The sequence below is a fragment of the Vanellus vanellus genome (genome assembly GCF_965231255.1).
Source record: "Vanellus vanellus genome assembly, chromosome: Z".
NCBI lineage: Eukaryota > Metazoa > Chordata > Aves > Charadriiformes > Charadriidae > Vanellus > Vanellus vanellus.
The window spans coordinates 10,795,968-10,815,219 of NC_138908.1; the positions used below are offsets into that span (position 1 = coordinate 10,795,968).

The 19,252-nt window shown below is 39.0% G+C and overlaps 1 protein-coding gene across 1 annotated transcript in view; it reads left to right on the forward strand.

The window, feature by feature from the left end:
• SUSD1 (sushi domain containing 1) overlaps window positions 1-8,802 on the forward strand; it is a 46,788-nt gene extending 37,986 nt beyond the window's left edge. The window contains exons 14-16 of the mRNA XM_082497457.1: window positions 2,100-2,139; window positions 4,961-5,054; window positions 7,694-8,802. Of these exons, the coding sequence (XP_082353583.1) occupies window positions 2,100-2,139; window positions 4,961-5,054; window positions 7,694-7,832 (273 nt within the window). The 3' untranslated portion in view covers window positions 7,833-8,802. The remainder of the gene's footprint in view (window positions 1-2,099; window positions 2,140-4,960; window positions 5,055-7,693) is intronic.
• The last annotated feature ends 10,450 nt before the right edge of the window (window positions 8,803-19,252 follow it).

A 19,252-nucleotide genomic window follows, 5' to 3' on the forward strand; every position in this document is an offset into this window, starting at 1 on the left:
ATGCATTAAAAAGCTGATCAGATGATTTGAGGAGATTGTTGGGGATGTACAAGGAAAGCAGTTCGGAAGTTGGAGACAATGGAAAAGACCATTTTTAATATTAATGAATTTGGCAATTGGAGTATAGAGATAGTGGAGACCAAGGGAGGATTTGGGAACAAACAAGAACTCACTGTCATTATCATAAAAAACTTACTTAAGTGGAACAACTTGTCCACCTTTGGAAGTGTCCTCCATGAAGGATGCTGCTAATTAAATAACTCAAACCCATCTGGTACCTATTTTAATCTTTAGAGATTACTTTATGAATTCCATGCTGTGCAGAGATCCAAGTCTCATAGTGAAGGGCAAGAACAAAAAAAGTGTTTGGAGTTTAAACTTAATTTCTTTAGCATAGCTTTTGTTCAGTGTCAGCATCAGCCTTTTTGGATCAAACAGTTCATGCGTGTAACAGAAGTATGAGCAGGCCTGTGAAGGGTGAAGAGGACATGCAGTCTTTTCAGGAAAAAAAGCCATGAGCTTTGGGAAAATTGGAATCAAAGTGACCCTTACTGTGAGAAAAGTCTGTAAATTAGCCTTATAAAAAATAATCTGAGGAAAAGTGTAAATGCAAGGCAAAATGTTTTGTCTTTTCTCCAGAACCCTCTTAAGTGTGCAGCTGTGGAAGGGGTTTCTATCTCCTGTTTAGCTACCTGTGAATATATGCAGGTTGAAATATGGACTTTGAGATCCATGAATACTCAAATATTTGGAGGAGTAATTTCACTGATAACTTTCTGGAAAGGTGCTAATTCATCAGAAGAAGGGATTTATAATTTGATTTAGTATAAACTACAGATCAGTGAAGTTTGCTGCTGAGATTAATGGGAGCTCTGTAACTTCTCTGACAGACAGGAGATGACTGATTTACTGCAAACTAGTGTATACCACAGAGGTAACTATTTCAAGATGATGGCACTCACACCATTGCCTCCAGGATCAGGCATTTGCTTAGGTTGTTAAATCCACCCCTTGTTGTTTATTCTTCCTCTCCTAAGAGGATTTTTGTTGTCAGTGTTTTGTCTTCCTAAATAACCAGAAAATTCCTTATAAAAAAAAATGAGTGTAAGAAACACTGAGATTCCACAATTCAGCATGAAGACACGCAAAAGTAAGATTAATCATAGAAATGTGCCTTTGTCCTTTTGTGCAAATGCTTCAAAATGTAGCCTTCATTTTCATAGAAACATACTGTTACTCAGAGCAACATAATACACATTTTGCCAAAGCATGAAAAATATATGTGTATGTGTTCTATGAAAGTCTGTGAAAGTCATTTAGCAGGAAAGCACATACAGAAGCACTACAAAAATAGTCTTCACAGTAATTATACAATGGACAATTGAACTTAGAATAGAACTTCTTGTGTGCGTATGAGTGTGAAATGCTAGGGGAAAAAACTCTACAGGGACCAAAGGTTACTGTAAAAAAAAAAAAAAAACCAAAAAAAAACAAAACAAAAAAAAAAAAAACCAAAAAAAAACCAACAAACAAACCAACAAAAACCCCAAACAAACTTGCTAAACAATTGCAAAAGCAGACCCCTGATAAACGTCTACTGTGAACATTAACAACTATAAGTATTCTAGAAAAATTGTTTTAAAAATTACCAAGCAGGTTGTCATAACTGAAAAAACTCTACATCTAGTATTTGAAAAACATTCTATTGAGTACCATATTTTAATATACATATTCAACACGAGGATAGAGTTAATACAGCATGTTCAGCCTTATCTTAGCATTTCACAAATTCTGAATTTTTATCCAAGCAGCTTTAAATATCCTTTCATGTTACTTGCATGCCTAGGTTGTAGAAAGAAAGGAAGAGTGATGATCTAAAAGACTAGAGCCAGGCTTTCATCAAAGCTCTCTATCTCTAATCTTATCTTTACAGTTTATAATCTTTTTAGACAAGCTAGAGGCTGCTACCAGGAGAGTAACAAACTGAATTCCCAGTAGTAATAAAGTACAGTTGTTGTGGATGGCTGCTCTTGCAGAGTGTGTTAGTGATAATAAATTTCTCTCATGAGAAACAATGATTTTTATGTTTTCATTTTCAGGTGAGAACACAGTCCTGTGCTGTTTGGGCACAAATTAAAAGTAAGTTAATTTTTCCTTCAGAGAGAAAACAGAAGTTGTCATGGCTTTGGCAGGATAAACTAATAATTGCTGTGGCTGTTTCTTCATTTGCCATTAATGGTCAGTTGACTTTGAGGATTGGAAAGGTTAGAGGCAGAAAATTTGCCTTGCATTTCAGTGTTCCATTCTAATGGATTCAGTAACCCGTTCTAAAATAGATTATTTGATTTCTCCCTGGGTTTCAATAGTACTCTTTCTGTGCATCACATCCATGCATCTTTACAGTGATTTTTTGCACAAAGGATTTGAAGCACAGAAGCTGTGAAGTTTTAGAAGCCTGTTTTAAGATAATTCTATATTGGCGTAAAGATATCTCTTTTAAAGATGTTTTCTAGCTTTTAGAGGCCAGATTATTTATTTTCGGGTGATCCTTGGAGAATTAAGTCTTTTTATGAATTTAGGAAAATAAAAGTCACCATGCAAAAATGAAAAATGTGCCTAATTTTTGTACTTGTAAGTACAGTTTCTGATAAGTATAATGACATAACTTTAAAAGCCAGTGAATTTCTTAGCATGGTTTTATCCTTGTTTTACTTTTTGACTATAAAATATTTCCAGTTAATGAGTTTACCTCAGAGGATTTTGGAATCCACCAGAGATCAAGTTTCCCTCCTTTCCACCCATTTCATCACATTTCAGCGAAAAGCAAACATTCATGTCTCCTGACAAAGAAAGTTGCACCATTGGCATCCCCTACAAACTCTAAATACTGCTTTTGAGTTGAAAGCCTGATGAATTGGAGTTAGGAAATGCAGTGACACTGGAGAGTGAGGTAGTACTTTGGAATGATAATAAATCATGTGGTGCATGGAGTGCTTGAGATGCATCTTCTCCGCTGTTCACAAAACCCACATCTGACTACTGCTATTACTGATTTTTTGGTGACAACCATCTGTTTATTTATTGTTTGCCTTTTGTTGTTTACTCTTGTGACATAGTTCATTTACTACCACACTTAGAATACCTAGGATTGCCTAGATTTGAGGGCTCAATTACTAGACCTGTATAGGCAAGAGCTGTAAAACACCTCTGGAAAGACAGAAAACTGTCCTCTCCTGAATTTGTCCTTTATCAGCTTATAGACCATTGTCAGAGACTGTTTTATGTATAGGTGGACTTTGGTTTTGGGATGAAAAGAATGGGCATTGGAAGATGAGAGTAGGACAGGTCAGGCCTTTGGCTTTCTATTGTAAACTTGTTTGCCTTTATATTGAGTGTACTTCTAGCCAAACGGTGTCCTTGGCCTGATGTACTGCAGCTGGACAGGCTCAGAATATTTTTGGCTCACTGAATCCATTGATGAGTGTTTCTTAATTCAACTTGTGTGGAAGACAAACCTGTAAATTAAGTCTAAACCAAATTGGCCTGTTTCAGATTCTGTCTAGACAAAGCTACACATCGTATGATAAATCATTGTCATAAAAAGTGGTATAAGGCTGTTAAAAGCATGCTTCCTTCTGTCACAAGTAAGTGAAATGAATTTTGAAGGTGTTTCACCAAATACATATTCTACAATGTGTAGGGAAGACAGTTCTGTCATTTTCACGGAGGGCTGACATCTGCTCTACAGATGCATAACTTGCTTATGGGAACTGGTGTTACAGTAATATAAGGACAGGAATAATTTTTACCAAAACTGAAAATGCTTGTAGATTGAACAGATTTTCCTTGTAGAGTCCCTGTCTGAAATTCTTAATTTTGCCAGACTCACAGTAATTTTACAGGTGGGAGGTGCTGCACAAATACAAGCCATGTTTCACTAAGCAGCATTAGGCAAAGATGGTAAACTGGTCAGGTTCTCCTTATGGCTTTGTATGATTTTTTTTGTGCTTCAGATCAATTGTTGAGGGTGTTTTGGGTAAATGCCCAGCCAGCTTTGTGCCTGTGCATTCAGATGAGCCAAAAAAGGATAACAGAAGTAACAGAAGTTGCTTTTCTGGTGTTCAGGCACTTGGAGTCTCATCACAGACATATACAGTAATTTCACTGAATAAGTGCCATTTGTGCAAGAATTTAAACTTTGCTAAAACATTACTCATGCTTGCACAATTTAACACCAAGTAGAGTTGTGGAACCTTGCAAGAATAAGATCCAGCATCCTATATGCCTGTGGGAAATCCAGTAAGAAATAGGTAACTGTTGACAAATGCTGAAAATGGGATAGAGGTGGCTGGAAAGGGTTGAGTTTCTATTTTTTCAGTGTACCTTCACCAGTACTTCTTCGTAATTCTGGTTTTGACAGCAAATCACTGTAAGTCTTCTCTTCTGTCCCTGGGTGGCTTCTGGTATTATGGGCTTGAGTAAGGCTGTCATTGCCAGCTTTATTTCTATTCTGTCACTTGGAGAGGAAAAAGAAAAAAAAAAAAAAAGAGAAATAATGCCTAGATCATAAAAAATTTTGAAACAGATGCATCAAGCCGTTTACTAGAGCACTAGGATTTTCTGGGACCCAAGACCACCTTTGCATATGATATAGACTGAAATTGCCAGGGGTGAGAGAGGAAGATGTTGACATTGAGTATCTGAATTAAAAAAAAGAAAGAAGGCGGCAGGAATCTCTGTGATGGAGAAGTACAATCACTTTTGAGAAACACTGTTTAATCTACTTCCTTAACTGAACGGTAACTACTAGATAGTCAGCTCCATTATCACTTGACCGAGCAGTAAGTCCAACATCTGAGTTTTGTTACAGTACTTTAAGCAGACTCGGTTGGTCAGTCACCAGACTGAAGCTATACTATTTGATATTTGTTTGTTTGAACGGTTTGATATTTTCTTTCAGATTTATCACCCACTCTGCAATACATGACTGCTGTTGGATTAGGGTCAGTTGCTGCTGTCTGCCTTATACTGTTCCTGTCATTCTCAGCAGCACGGTATGTATTGTTGATAACTCCAATTTTGTAGTCCTGCACAAGGCTTACATATTTTTCTTTTCAGACAGTATTTCTTGCCAACCTGCTTGGTTTAGGCCTCTTGGGTGCTACTCTAAAAGTGAAGTCATACCAACAGAAATGTTGATGTACTTTGCTTATATCTTATGCCAATTTCTAGTCTTCCCAACTTCCTTCAAAAGGCCTAAAAGGATTCTTTTTCAGTAGCGGTTGATCTTTAGCTAAAGGCCACAAAAAAAAAAAAAAAGTGTTAGAAAATTTTAAGAAATTAATTTTTCTGTTTTGTGATCCTTCATGCAGGGGCAGTAACTTTATAACTGTTCTTTCAAAGGTAAACCAAACATGTGGCTTTAAGTAATTGTGAATGTCTGTGTATGTGTAAAATCTGACAAAAAAAAATATATATTTGTTGGTTTTTTATTATGTTTAAGAATAGTCTTGTGATTTATGTCCCTGGAAAGGTCAGGAGCCTCCAGCTTGGGGGCTGTGAAGTACAGAGCATTGATCAATTAAGCTGCTTATTTGGCATTCAGAAACAGAAGGGGCTAGTCTTATACAGGGCTAGAGAAAATAGGATTATTTGGTTTATTTGTAGTTGTCTAAATTTCAAATCAGTTCTTACAATCTAAATTCCAAAATAATCGTTCCATGGTGTCTTTCTTTGAGTAATCAAAGAAATAGAATGCAGGATTCCCTTGGTAATAGGATGCAGTGGTAAACTTGAGCTTGCAGTCTTGAGTGGTTTTGGCTTTTTGAAAAACATTGTCAGAATCAGCTTTGACATTTGAGGCAGATCTGCTATCTTGGTGTCTAAACTAGCACTCTTGCCAGAGGGCTTATTGCAGGAGGAAGGGCGGCTCTGGGCTGTCCTGTGTGAAAGACTCCTCAGTTACTTCAGTTTCTCTGGCAAAAATGTGACAGAAGGATATAAATACTTTTTATAAATAAAACTATGTCAAATCAATTAACATTATGATGATAGGAGAACTATTTAAGGTAACAGACAGTACTGGACGAATCGTGTGAGTATGAACCAGTTGTGAATGAGTGTAGAGATTAGGTCCTGAATTTCCATTTCAGTCGTCTTTTAAAAGGAGTGAGAGCAAAAACCCAATAGGTGACATCCTTAGGGAGCTGAGCACACTGAGTACATTTGATGGGGGTCATGCTGTAATGTGGTGTAATATTGGGGGCGAGGACTTGATAATTCAACAAATATCTTTCAGGTCCTCAATCCCATGTACAGAGAAATTCTTGAATCCATTCTCCTGTTTTAGAGAGGATCAGACAGAATCCTTGGCAGAAATTAAAGCTGACCCGTCCCACTAAGAGGCAGAGAAGGGAAAACCCAGATGTCGTTTGTGATAAGACCCTTCACACTGCTCACAAGAAGTAGCTGTAATGTTCATAAATAACAAATACTCTTTTAGTTTTAAATAAGCATCAGTTTAATGTCTTTCTGAGTAAGAATGTAATTTGAAAAAACATGTGAAGTCAGCCTTCTGCCCTGTCCATTGTAAGGCCATGGTCCTGTTTTAGGCACTGTACTCCAAGAAAGATGTGGCCCATCAGGAGAAAGAGACAGAAGAATGTAACAAGAGAGACATGAGATCTATCTGATCCAACTGCAAGTAGTGTAATCTACTAGTAGGTTGCTTACCTGGGCAGAGAAGACTGCCAAGAAGTATGATAGACAAACATACAAAAAGCATTTGTAGAAAGACCAATTTCCTCTCATCCATAGTGGACATGGTGCATGCGCCATCCATTGGCAGTATACCCGTCTGCTTCTGAACAGTAGGAGAGGGAGGCATGGAAACAGATTGCTGTGAATGCTGTGACACCGCGGCTTCTGGGTGGTCTGCAAAAGCAGGTTAAACAAACATTTGTTAGGAATGACACAGTTACAGCTGATCCTGACATGGTGTTAGGTGAATGGTCTTGGATTATTTCTTGGGGTTCTTGTAAGCTTTCCTGTTGTGCAGCTTCCGTCACAAAGAACCACTGTATTCAAGTGCTCACCCGTTTACCACATGTCTATTGCCTTAGGGATTATATTACCACAGTGGGACAGATTGTGAATTCCCACTAGCATGATTACTGACAGAAGTTTTAAGTGTTCCTTAGTTGGTAAAAGTCTGACACTGGATTCACAAAGTGCACAGCCTGACTGCTGATGTCCTTAGATATTACGATTTTTTTAAATTTAAAAAATACATTGGCCCACAGTTGTGATCATTAAGGCGCCTTGTCACACATTCACCTTGCTTCATTCTTCCTAATCCTTTGCTTCCTTTTATATGTATTGCCCATTCAGATGGATAAAGACAGTACCAAAAATTTCAGCCTGCTGAAGATCTGCATTAGGCATGAGTGTTGTTGATGCCAAGGTTAATGTAGATAAGGTAATCATCAGGCCCTATGGGAATGTTTCCCACCCATCTCACACTGCCTATAGTGTTCAGAATTTATACTAGCACCTTAGCTCTTCAACACACTTCAGAAACTGTGATTTATCCAATCCATATGAGTGATGCAAGTTCTCTTTCAGGTTCATGCTTGTGTCTTGAAGGGTTTTTAACTGTTTTTTTTTTTAACTGGATTTTTTTATCTTTCTCCAGCTCTTATCTCCACAGCACAGTGCACTCCCCGCCTGCTGCTTTAGCCTGCGAGGCTGTACATTTGTCTGCTACAATGGACATGCCACAAACGGGGATTACATCATCATTCCTAGAGACTGAAAATGTCTCTCTTCTCTGACGTGTTATCCCATGAAGTCAGCATAGAGTAAATGCACTCTTCTTACCAAAGCTGGCATCTGTTGGGTATAGACATATCTGCATGGCACATATGTACTATAGTATGGGCAGTTGAAATGTGTTTGTTATTTGGAGTGAGATGTTTATTGTCTCCCCTTGTTTCCAGATGGTGTGGTATGTAAAGGAGAACCTTCCCTCACAAACAGGTTTGTGTTAGAGACATTAGCATTTGTCCTGTGTGTTGACCACAGGCTTTCCGCTATTCCAGCCACATGAATGCCTCATAATGAGTGTCTGTGTTGTACTTTATTACATGAACAATCCCCTGATCCAGTTGAGACTGTCTGAGGATCAACTGCTAGTTTTACATAGCTTAGGACAAATAAACTGGCCCATTATGAGACAAAATACAGATAAACCCTTATATCAGATAAGGTGCCTATTGCATTTCTAAGTATAAAGGTAGAAGACTTTCATCAGTCATTTATAGGTAATGGTAGTTCAATAATAAGTACATGAAATCGTCGCATTTAAGTAGTATCAGCAACAGATGTGTTCCAGAGATACTGCAATCATTGCTCATAGCAATTAGCAATAAATGCAAATAATATACCAACCTATAAAACTGCAGTTTGCCAAAAAGCTGAGTAGCTTTAATGGCATCTGAAACTAATTTAAATAAGAAGGTACCTGTGTTAAGTGCAGTTTTGTTAATCTCTGTTCTATAATTACAGCTGAATAAAGCCATTGAATCATTGTCTGGTTAATGAGCTGGTGTGTAACATCTGGTTAGAGTCACTTAATAAAGTACAATTAACCAATTTCCTATGGCGTTAATATTTTTTTCCTCTGTAAGAAAAAATCAAGTGCCTTTGATTAATTCCACTCCTGTTCAGAAGTTGCTTTGAGATATACTATCAAAATCATTCTGTTAACTGGTGAAATAAAAGACATGAGAGTTTTGGGCTTTACTCAAGTTTTGTCATTTTTTCCGAGTTATGTTTTGTGTTTCACTACTTTGAAAATGTGATACCCCTTTTTGGAATTCTAAATGTTTCTGATTCTTCCTTGCTTTATAATTTTAGACATTTTGTCTCTCTGGGTTGTGTAATTCCTTTTTTTTGGTGTTTAAAAAGGGTATTTTAAAGTATAACAGCGGACTTCATCGTTGGTACCAGGGAGGAATTACAATTGGAGTTACAGGAAAGAGCTTCTAACGACTGCAGCTAACTGGGGGTACTTTTTTAAGGTCTGGGCAGTAGCAGTACTTTGATATAATTTCTGTTACTCAGCATTTCCACTGCTTACTGAATCTGCCCTTCAGGTTATTAAGTTTTCTGTAATTAGTACCTGAGTAAGAACACCTTTGTCTACATTAGCAATTAAGAGTTGGTAAGGTTTTCCTTCACTGACGGAGAAAGAACAACGTAACTGTTCATATTGAGCTACTGTTACTTCATTTTTTGATTTCTCCTGCATTCTCACACATCCTGCTCCTACTTCCCTTTCTCAATGGAATAGGTTGCCAAGGTTTGGCATAGCAGTACAAGCTGTACCACTTCATTCTGGTTCATTCTTCTGCTGCCCTCGTCCTGTGAGAGTTCATCAGCAGCTGTTCCTGAATAAGGGAGAGCTGGAGAGGGAGGAAGTGATTTAAAGAGACAGACATGCTATTCTCCTTCTTTCACCTTTTATTAAGACCAGCAGTGTTCCAGTACATTATGCAGGACCGGGACCATAAAGTCTGTCTTGTCAGTAGGTATAATTGGAAAGTTGGAGGTCTTCGTGTAAACTTCAAGTAATTTGTTTGATGTGCCTCTTCTTTACCTAGCTTGTCTTTTCATAATGTAAAGTTTTCAGAGCAAGGTTTCTTCTTACCAAACGTCCACACTTCTGCTGGGACTTACATAATGCATTTAACGACTCATTTGGACGTCTTTGCACAGCAGAGCAGTGCAGCATATTAGTACTCGGGAATGGACTGATAAGGGAGAAGACACGAGTGAGGACTCCCTGCCATCTTAAGTTCTCAAAAATAGCTACAGTTCTGCAAGTTTCCCCTCTTTGCCTCTGCCTCCTTTGTCACTCTTGGCAGACCTACCTCTGACTGTGCGCCTGTCTTCATCTGTCATGTATTTATCTTTCTTCCATCTACATCTGTTTCTGTTTAATGTGGGAAGCATAGAGAAATAATTTAGCCTTGTCTTCCTCAGATAGTTGTATAGTTGTTAACAGTTCATTTGTTAAAGCCTCTTTCTTTAAGAAACGTTGCTGTATTGCTCCCAAGCTTTCCACTTATATTTATTGAATTATTTTTTAGGGAAAGTAAAAAAGTTTAAACAGTAGGAAATTAAGAAGTAGCTTGAACCTTTTAAGAAGGTTTTTAAAAGTTTTACTCAGAATAACTGTTATAAGACTGGACAAAAAGAACAACACTAAATTGTAGTGGCTGTACTTACTTTTGTCTGTTACATAAACAAGCTTGTACAGTGAAATTAATCTTGTTTAAGAGTAATGCTAATGAAGGCCAGTTTTCTGACATTTCATTAGAAGGAAATACGCCACTATGCTAGAAGGGGTTTCACTGCAAATAAGAACTTTTGGACTTCTGATCAGATAGCTGATTTACAAAGCTACTTCTTGGTAGAAAGTAGTCCTAACTGGTACCACTTTGAATGGGACTTTGGAGTAAGAAATGTGTGTCTGTAGGGATACTTTTGTTACTCAGAGTTATAATTCTTACACTGAAGTTTAAGGAATGATCTAGCAGCTTTGTATTTCTGTATTTTATGCATAGCATCCGTTGCAACATTGATGTAATCACACCCTCGTGTGTGTTCGAGACATTTTAGAGACATTTCTAATGATCCTTCATTTCTGTTCATTCGGTTAACACTGAAATTCTTTTTCTTTCAATGTTTTTTGCTCTGCTTCCTTGGATATTTGTTCCACACCCAGGCCAAGTAAGGTAAAGCCAACCAAAAGGCTGCTCTGCTTTTACTGCTGATCTATACCCATTCATGGTGCTATATTGAGATGTGCTATATTGAGAAACTGTTTGGTTTAGATACATACCAATGTCTGCATTATCTCCAAAGTGTTTTCATCTGTAGAGGAAACAGGAAATTGTTAGCCCTGGATAAACTTAACCAGTGTAAGCTTTATTTTTTATCTGCTATTCTGTAATAGTGAGATAACATACATGTTACTGTAAAAATTGAGCATTTATGCATGTCGTTGTGATGGTGTTTAGAATGAAAAAAATTTTATTGTAAAATACAGTTGCTACTCCATGTCACTGATAGGTCCTTTAAATCTTTTGGTGAGATTTCTTTGTTCTAGGCATGATAGAGACAGCCAGAAGCCATACAAAGCTTGTTTGTTTGTTTCAGTATTTATAGTCTCAATCAATTGTACATACAGGGCCAGATAGGTGGGCCAGTGTGCTCCTTGTTTCTATGTGTAGTCTCAGATTAAACTGTTCTCAGTCACTATTCATGTTTCCCAGGTCTTGCACTAATTTGCAGAGCCATTTCATGTTCAGCAGAATTCAGCCAGAGTCCAGTGTACACTGGGAGATCCATGATTTCTAGCTCAGATGGAAATATTTCTGATCCTAGAGACAGCATTTCTAGGACGTTATAAAAGTCTCTGAAAAAAGTAACTGTTGCATTGTTTTCAAGGGTAGAGCTGGTGCCTTCTGATGACACTCTGAGGAGATGCTTTGAAATTAAGTCAGTGTTCTCAGTGCTGAGCTGTAGTGGAAAGGAACAAGTGTCAGCGTTGCAAAAGCACCTCCACAACTGCAGTTTCCTGTAGCTGGGGAACTACTCTGTGTACAGCACACACACTTGCACCTTTTGACTCTGACGGAGGTGAGATCTGAGTAGGCAGAGGGCAATGACAGTATTTGTGGTATGGCTATTGTGGAGATATTTCCATTTTGAGGTTCACAGAAACAGCACCTTTACGGTCACAGAAAAAGGGGGATTTCCTCTGAAGTTACGGGTTTCCTCCTCCCCCTCCTACCCCAGATGTTTGTGTGTATTTTTTCCAGAAATGCTGCTTTTGTACCTGCAGTCTCACAGCTGAATAAGGAAGAGTGACCTTTTATTGGTGTTTTCCCACCTCAAGGCAGCACAATTGATGTATTTCAGTTGCAGTTCATGTTTTGTGTTCCCTGGTGCCCTCATTGGATCACCACATTGTGAAAAACTGTATACATTATATATATATAATATATATGTGTGTGTGTGTGTGTACATGTATGTAGTTTGTTCTGTTTCTTCCATTTCACTTAAGAAGTAACTGAAGATATAGTCAGAATTTCACAGCAAGGGTGGGGAAGTTCAGTTTCTGCCCCCAGGAGTATAAAAAATATTAATAGACTGGGGAGCAACAGAGAAAGGATTATAGAAGTAAAGTCAGTTCTTAATAGAAAGTATTTCCAAAGGCCCAGATTTTCCTGAGCAGCTTTTAGCCTGGAATGTTTTAGCTTGACTTTAATGACAGTTCATATAAAAGTCTCTCCTGCAGCTATCCTGGGAGAAGTGAAAAGAGAGCAAAATGGATTGGAGTGGTCTGGTGAAGATGTTCCAAGCTAATGGGCACAAATCAGCTGTGCCAATATACTGGATATCGCCTAACATTATAAGAACATAAGGATGGTATAAGCCAGTTCTCAGCTTTCCCTTTTAGCTGTGTGAAATGACCAACTTGGTTTGGCTCTGGGCTAATGAAGATGTTAGGAATATCCATTTTGTTTTGCATTCCTGTGAATTCTGACCCATTTTATTTTCATGTGTACAATACCTATAACCTGGAATATTGATTCAGGCACACAAAAACAGAGCCAGGTGAATGTGGAATGCCAAATGAGCAGCAATTATCTGCTGAGAGGCAGGGAAAAAGTGCTTCAACAGCAGTTCTGCATTTTTGCAGTATACCAATCTCTTACTGGCAAATGAATAAAATTATTATTATGTGATTATGCAGCATATTTCAGAATGGTGATTTGAGTGCTTTGTGGCTAAATGAAATCTGGCTCTTTCCAGTTGGTTAAATACTACCTTATTCCCTTTATTCTTCATGGCTTTAATCTGCCAGATGTTAATTTTGATTACAATAAAACAGGCTCAAAATTGGACATACATCCAGATATTCTAAGGAATGTAGCTTTCTGCCCAATATTTTTGTGAAATTCCCTTGAAATTGTGGAATTATCCAGGTTCTCACCCAGTGTCACTTAACATTGTTCTTTCTAAATTTAGTGCATTGATACATATTTACATTAGTTCAGAATCTGCTCTTATGTTTTCACTCAAGACACAAAGAGGAGACCAGAGAGACGAGTACATTGTGTTTTTGCAGAGATTGATAGCAGTAGCTGTAAAAATGTTTCCTAGTATGGCCACAGCAGTATCCAAAGACTCTTTAGCAGTACTATTATTTATCCATTGTTTGTCTACGCAGGAGGTCAGTGTGAAGCAAGGTAGATGGGAATTTCCAGCTGCACATTGCTTTTGTGGTGACTACCTTTCTTGTTTGGAGATGTAATTTCATCCTGTTCTTTTTCCATCTTAAAAGATTTTTCTGTTGGTCAGTCCAACAGCATTTGAGACTAAGTAGGATTGTTTGAGTTAGTTTAGGATCCTGATGATCTGTTCTGCTTTCTGCTTGGAGTCCTGGGAGTTTGTTTTTTAATCCCACGTCCCTCCTGATAATTACCACGGCAGGACTGATTCATGTTTTTCAAACAGACCAGATTGAACACATTTTCATGTACTGGCTTGGGCGTTTTGCAATGAAAAGCCGTGTTGTCTTTGACAAGTATCTTATCTGATAATATGACTTAATGCAAGCACCAGTTCTTGCTTTGCCCAGGTTCACCCTCCAAAACAAAAGGCAGAGCTCATGCATCGAAAAGGGTTTGCATTTAGAATTACAACGTAAAGCTTAAATGACAGTGATTTTGTAATCATGGAAGTGATGAAACCAGAATACTTGGTAGAGCATCAGCAAGCAGGAATACTACATTAATATGAGAAGTGATCCAATTTAATACCATTTAGATGTCACTCTGTTTTGCATTTATCCATAAACATGTCCCAGCAGATGATAGTAAATTAGTATGATAGTGAAATATTTCTGCCTCCAGGCTTTTTATCAGGTACCTGGAATTTCCCTTCTCGGATGTTTTCCTCTTAAGTCTGCCTTGGGTATTGAGTAATTGCTTCCTCTGTTTAGTCATATCCAGTCATATCCTAAATTGCTCTTTCTGTATGGGTAAAGTTGGGATATGCTTCTCTACAGAAATAACGGCCTGGTGAAATTTGTGTGAAGTGCTTTGGTACAGTGTGTGGAAACTGCAATACCTAAAAAAGACATTATTTCACAACACAGGCCCTCCGTTCTCTGGATAGTATGCTCTACCTGTGGCATGTGAGTCGAGATTTACAATCATAGAATGCTAGAATATCTTGAGTAGGAAGGGACCCATAGAGGGTGATCGAGTACGACTCCTTACTCCTTGCAGGACTACCTAAAACTAAACCATATGACTAAGGGTGCCATCCAGAAGCTCCTTGACCTCTGACAGGCTTGGTACTATGACATTTCCCTGGGGAGCCTGTTCCAGTGACTGATCACCATCTCAGTGAAGAGCCTTTTCCAAATGTCAGATCTGAACTTCCCCTGACACAGCTCCTTTCCATTTTACTGTGTCCTATTGCTGGTCACCAGAGAGAGATCATCACCTCCCTCTCTGCTGCCCCCCGCTGCCCTCTTGTGTGCTTGGGATCAGTTTGTCCCAAGTTCATTTGTGTTAGTTGAATGTAGTAACTGTTTCACAGTTTTACTGATTTCTAAAGAAATGAGCCTGTTACAAACTCTGTCCATTTCCCAATAATAATGTCTTTGCCTGCAGCACATTCAAGAGCAACAGGAATCACAAAGTCATCATGTTGCGAGTTCAGGGAAAGTGAGCAGTTGAGAAGGACTAGGATCCAGCCTCCTTGCTTGCCAGACAACAGAGGATCCACTGCACAAGTAAACGATGTTACAAATGCTCTGTCTGTGCGTTAGGAAACATGCAATACAGAAGAATCCACTGCACAGTCAATTCTCTACGTCTCTTGCATGCAAACAGCAATGACAATCTTTTACTGCTTAGTATGTGATTAGTCTCTTGTGTCTGCTAAAGGCTGAGCTCATTTAACAGCAATGTACTAGTTCTGTTAGAAATTCAGGTCAATCACAAGATACAAATCCAAGGAAAGCCAGGCTTGTTTGAGCCCAGTGTTCACAGATCTGCTTGTTATCTGAACTTTTTCAGCATGCCTGCAGGCTGTTCTCTGCAGACAGATTTAAACAGTTATAGAGCAATGTTGGTGGTTTTTTAATACTCATTTGCAGTCTGTTAATTGTTAAAACCTGTTATGAGCATCGGAAGAATCAGTGGACCTGAAGAAGGCTGTCATAGAGAATCACGGAAGTGTTTTTTCACTAGAAAAGAACAGTGACGTTCTCTGAACTCACCTCTCTGAATTGAAAAGGGAAAAAATCAATGCAAGTGCAGGCTTTCCTTGAGTAGGTCTTATCTGATAACTGCCGGTCCAGAATGATGGCATGTAAGCAGAAGACCACAGGTAGTCTCAGGCTTCCTCAAGGAACATATTTTCCCAGTGCTCTGGTGTTCTCAGAAAGATGGACACAGCACAAACAATATCCAGGGAACAAGGAGTGCATAGGACAAGGTTTACAAGAACAAATCTTGGTGTTCATTTGAATAGAGGAATCAGATAGGTGTCTGCAGTTATGCTGTAATGAACTGATCAGTGTAGAAGATTTTAAATGTGAAGCAAGATAATGATTAGATTCATTCAGTTAACAAAAGCCTCTAAGTCTCAGACTTTTAGAGTGGGTTTTAAAGGTGACCTCTAAAACCATTTCTCTTCATGCTTTTACACATCTATGCTCTTTCCAGGGACTGTGCTGAGTCTGCAGGTACCAATGTCTCTAAGGCTTTGTATTAGAGGCTGCTGATTACAGGTCCTTGTGTGCGTTAGCTGCACTTTATTGCTGGTTTCGCAGCTTATAGTTTATATGCTAATTCCACTGTTGCCCGGCTCTAGCAAAAATTTGCTGCTTTTTGGTGAGAAAAGAGAATCTGGGAGAAGTTTCCACTTCAGGCTTAGCCTTTCTCACAGCTGTAGAAGTGTGGCTATTGGCTGCTGGGAAATCGCAGGCTGCAGATGCAAGTCTTGAAATTGCAGAAGCAGCAGGTTTCTTTCCAGCCATTCCTGAGTGCAAATCACTATAATCAGTCCTTGTTTTTCCAAGTAAACAAGCAACTTTCAAAAGCAATATAAATCTTTCTCTTCCTGCCTTTGACATCCTTAAGCAAACATACGGTTCTTTGACTTTCACTTTGATACCTTTTTATCTTGTATTCATTTTCTTCTACGTTATAAGTTACATTTATTTCCTTTTGTCCTTTTCCCAATGGAGTCCACATCCTGTGGGAGCATATGATTGCATTGTTTTCCTCTTCATAGGGAGGGAGGAGTGATGGCTTTTTTCTGTTGAGAAAAAAAAAAATTATCAGTTAAATCCCTAGGAAATACATTGTATTTTAAAAGTCTTCCAGTCTGAGGTTAGAGATTGGGATTTCAAATGTGCTTACTATGGAGTTTGCTCTTTTGCACTGTTCCTCTCAGATTTCAAATCAAGGCGGAAAAGGTGCATGGATATACTTTAAATTTGGAACTTTCTGTCCAGCAGCAGGAAAACCAGAGAGAGAGAAAAAAATGCCTGCTAATATAATTTCAGTCCTTGTCTTGCAATCTGACACAAACAAAACTTTCCTGATTCTTCATGATAGATGATTGGTCTAAGAAAAAATCCTAGGGAGAGTTCATATTTAAAAAGTACAGAGGCAGACTGTCCTAAACTGTGTAAGAGCACCATCCTAAAAGGAATTGCCTCTTCTCCTGCTGGAATTTTGCAAAGGAATTGCTTCTTCTGCTTCAGTCATGGGATCTGCCTTTGTCATGGTTCCCTGCAGACTCTTAGGATGTCTGCCATCGCATTTAAGAATCTATTTTTTGGAAGCATAGGATCCACTGCTTATCTAGCTTTCATGTTTCTCCATGGCAGTGTTAACAGACTCTCTGTGACTCAAGACCAGTGCTCATGGCTGTTAATCTTTCTAGCATGTTTGGCAGAAAGAGTTCTCAGATACTTGCTTTTGAGATAATCTTCACCAATAGAACCAATAGATTATTTTTTTTTTTAATCAAGGAATCAGCAAATTAAATGTTGAGCAAATGATAGAACCACTCTCTTCACTCCGGTTTCAGGGTGCCAAAGACCGCCTTGCAGACTGCAACTTTCATATATGTCAGTAGGGAAGCATTACCACAGAATTAGAGATCCAACTAAATGGAGGGATTGGGCTGACAGACATTAGAGGAGTTCTTTTGTGTAATTGTTGAGCTTTTAAAGGAAAACAGTGTTTGTGTCAAGACTGAGCATTTCTATCCACATAGTCTCCTGAGAGATGATTGAAGGTTTGCTGTCATTTTGAAGCTGCAGTTTCTAAAAGTGCCTTGACTGGCTCAGGGAGAGACTTTGTCTCTTAACTTCTTTAGATTTCTTTTCAAATTCTGTACCTTTCTCTCCTTGCTTCACTTGGAAAAAAAAAATCAGAAAACTTGATTAAGAAGGAAAAGAATAAGGTAGACAAGATCTTAAGGTGTTGCTGAAGTAAATTAGGGTTTGCACCAAGGCAAGTTCTGCTTGGAAAGCAAGTCTGGGGCATGTACCTTGAGCAAAAGGAGAGTCCTAGTGTTTTCGAAATAGGACTTGGATATGTGTCTGTGGTCAGGGTTTGCACATTTGCTTGTGCTGCTCTGCAGGATTGAGGCTTTGGCACCCCTTTGAATCATTTATGGATTCATCCATTTGAAAAATGCTAATAAAAAAATGTATCTTGACAGAGTTTTTTAAAAATAAATATGGAGCTTTGTGGAAAAAACATTGTTAAATCACCCAATTTTGCTTTTTTAGAAACAGAAACATGGGAGGTATGGGCAAACTGTATTTCTAGGCATTTCTACATTCAGTTATTTCTTTTTTAACTGCTGCTTCTCCTTTGTACTTGGGGACAAATCTTGTCAGTACCAAATGCTCTTTCTTCCCTTTGTACAACTAAACTAATTTTATGTTTCCTCTGCTGGTTAGCTGGGGCTAATTATCACAGTATCACAGTATCACAGTATGCTAGGGATTGGAAGGGACCTCAAAAGATCATCTAGTCCAATCCCCCTGTCGGAGCAGGAACACCTAGATGAGGTTGCACAGGAAGGCGTCCAGGCGAGTTTTGAATGTCTCCAGAGAAGGAGACTCCACAACCTCCCTGGGCAGCCTGTTCCAGTGCTCTGTCACCCTCACTGAGAAGAAGTTTCTTCTCAAATTTAAGTGGAACCTCTTGTGTTCCAGCTTGAATCCATTACTCCTTGTCCTATCATTGGTTGCTACTGAGAAGAGCCTGGCTCCATCCTCATGACATTCCCCCTTTATATATTTATAAACGCTAATAAGATCACCCCTCAGTCTCCTCCAAACTAAAGAGACCCAGCTCCCTCAGTCTTTCCTCATAAGGGAGATGCTCCACTCCCTTAATCATCTTAGTTGCCCTACGCTGGACTCTCTCCAGCAGCTCTCTGTCCTTCTTGAACTGAGGGGCCCAGAACTGGACACAATATTCCAGATGCGGTCTCACCAGGGCAGAGTAGAGGGGAAGGAGGACCTCTCTCGATCTGCTAACCACCCCCCTTCTAATACAGCCCAGGATGCCATTGGCCTTCTTGGCCACAAGGGCACAGTGCTGGCTCATGGTCATCCTGCTGTCCACCAGGACCCCCAGGTCCCTTTCCTCTACGCTGCTCTCTAACAGGTAGCTCCCCATCCTATACTGGAACCTGGGGTTGTTTCTGCCCAGATGTAGGACCCTACACTTTCCCTTGTTGTATTTCATTAAGTTATTCCCTGCCCCCATTATCTTAGAGTGCATCTCACTGGGATGAAGAACCTTGTCTCTGGTTCTGAATGTAGATAATCATCTTACTCCCACGCCTGTCAGTCTGTTCCCTGCCTTCAGTACCTGTTCTTCACACAACATCTTTTTCCTGAAGAACTCAAAACACTTTACCATAAGAAAGCACGAGGAACAGAGAAGTTAGGGATTGCACTGTCTGCTGCAGAGTGAACTCTTAAAAACATAATACTGTTGTGGTTTGTCAGTTTTGTATCATGAGCACTGATTTAGACAATGCTATCCCTTTGTATTCTGATAACCATCTTTTATGGCTTAGAGGGTGTTTCTGCTGCACATACCTGTCTTTGATCAAGACCTATTTT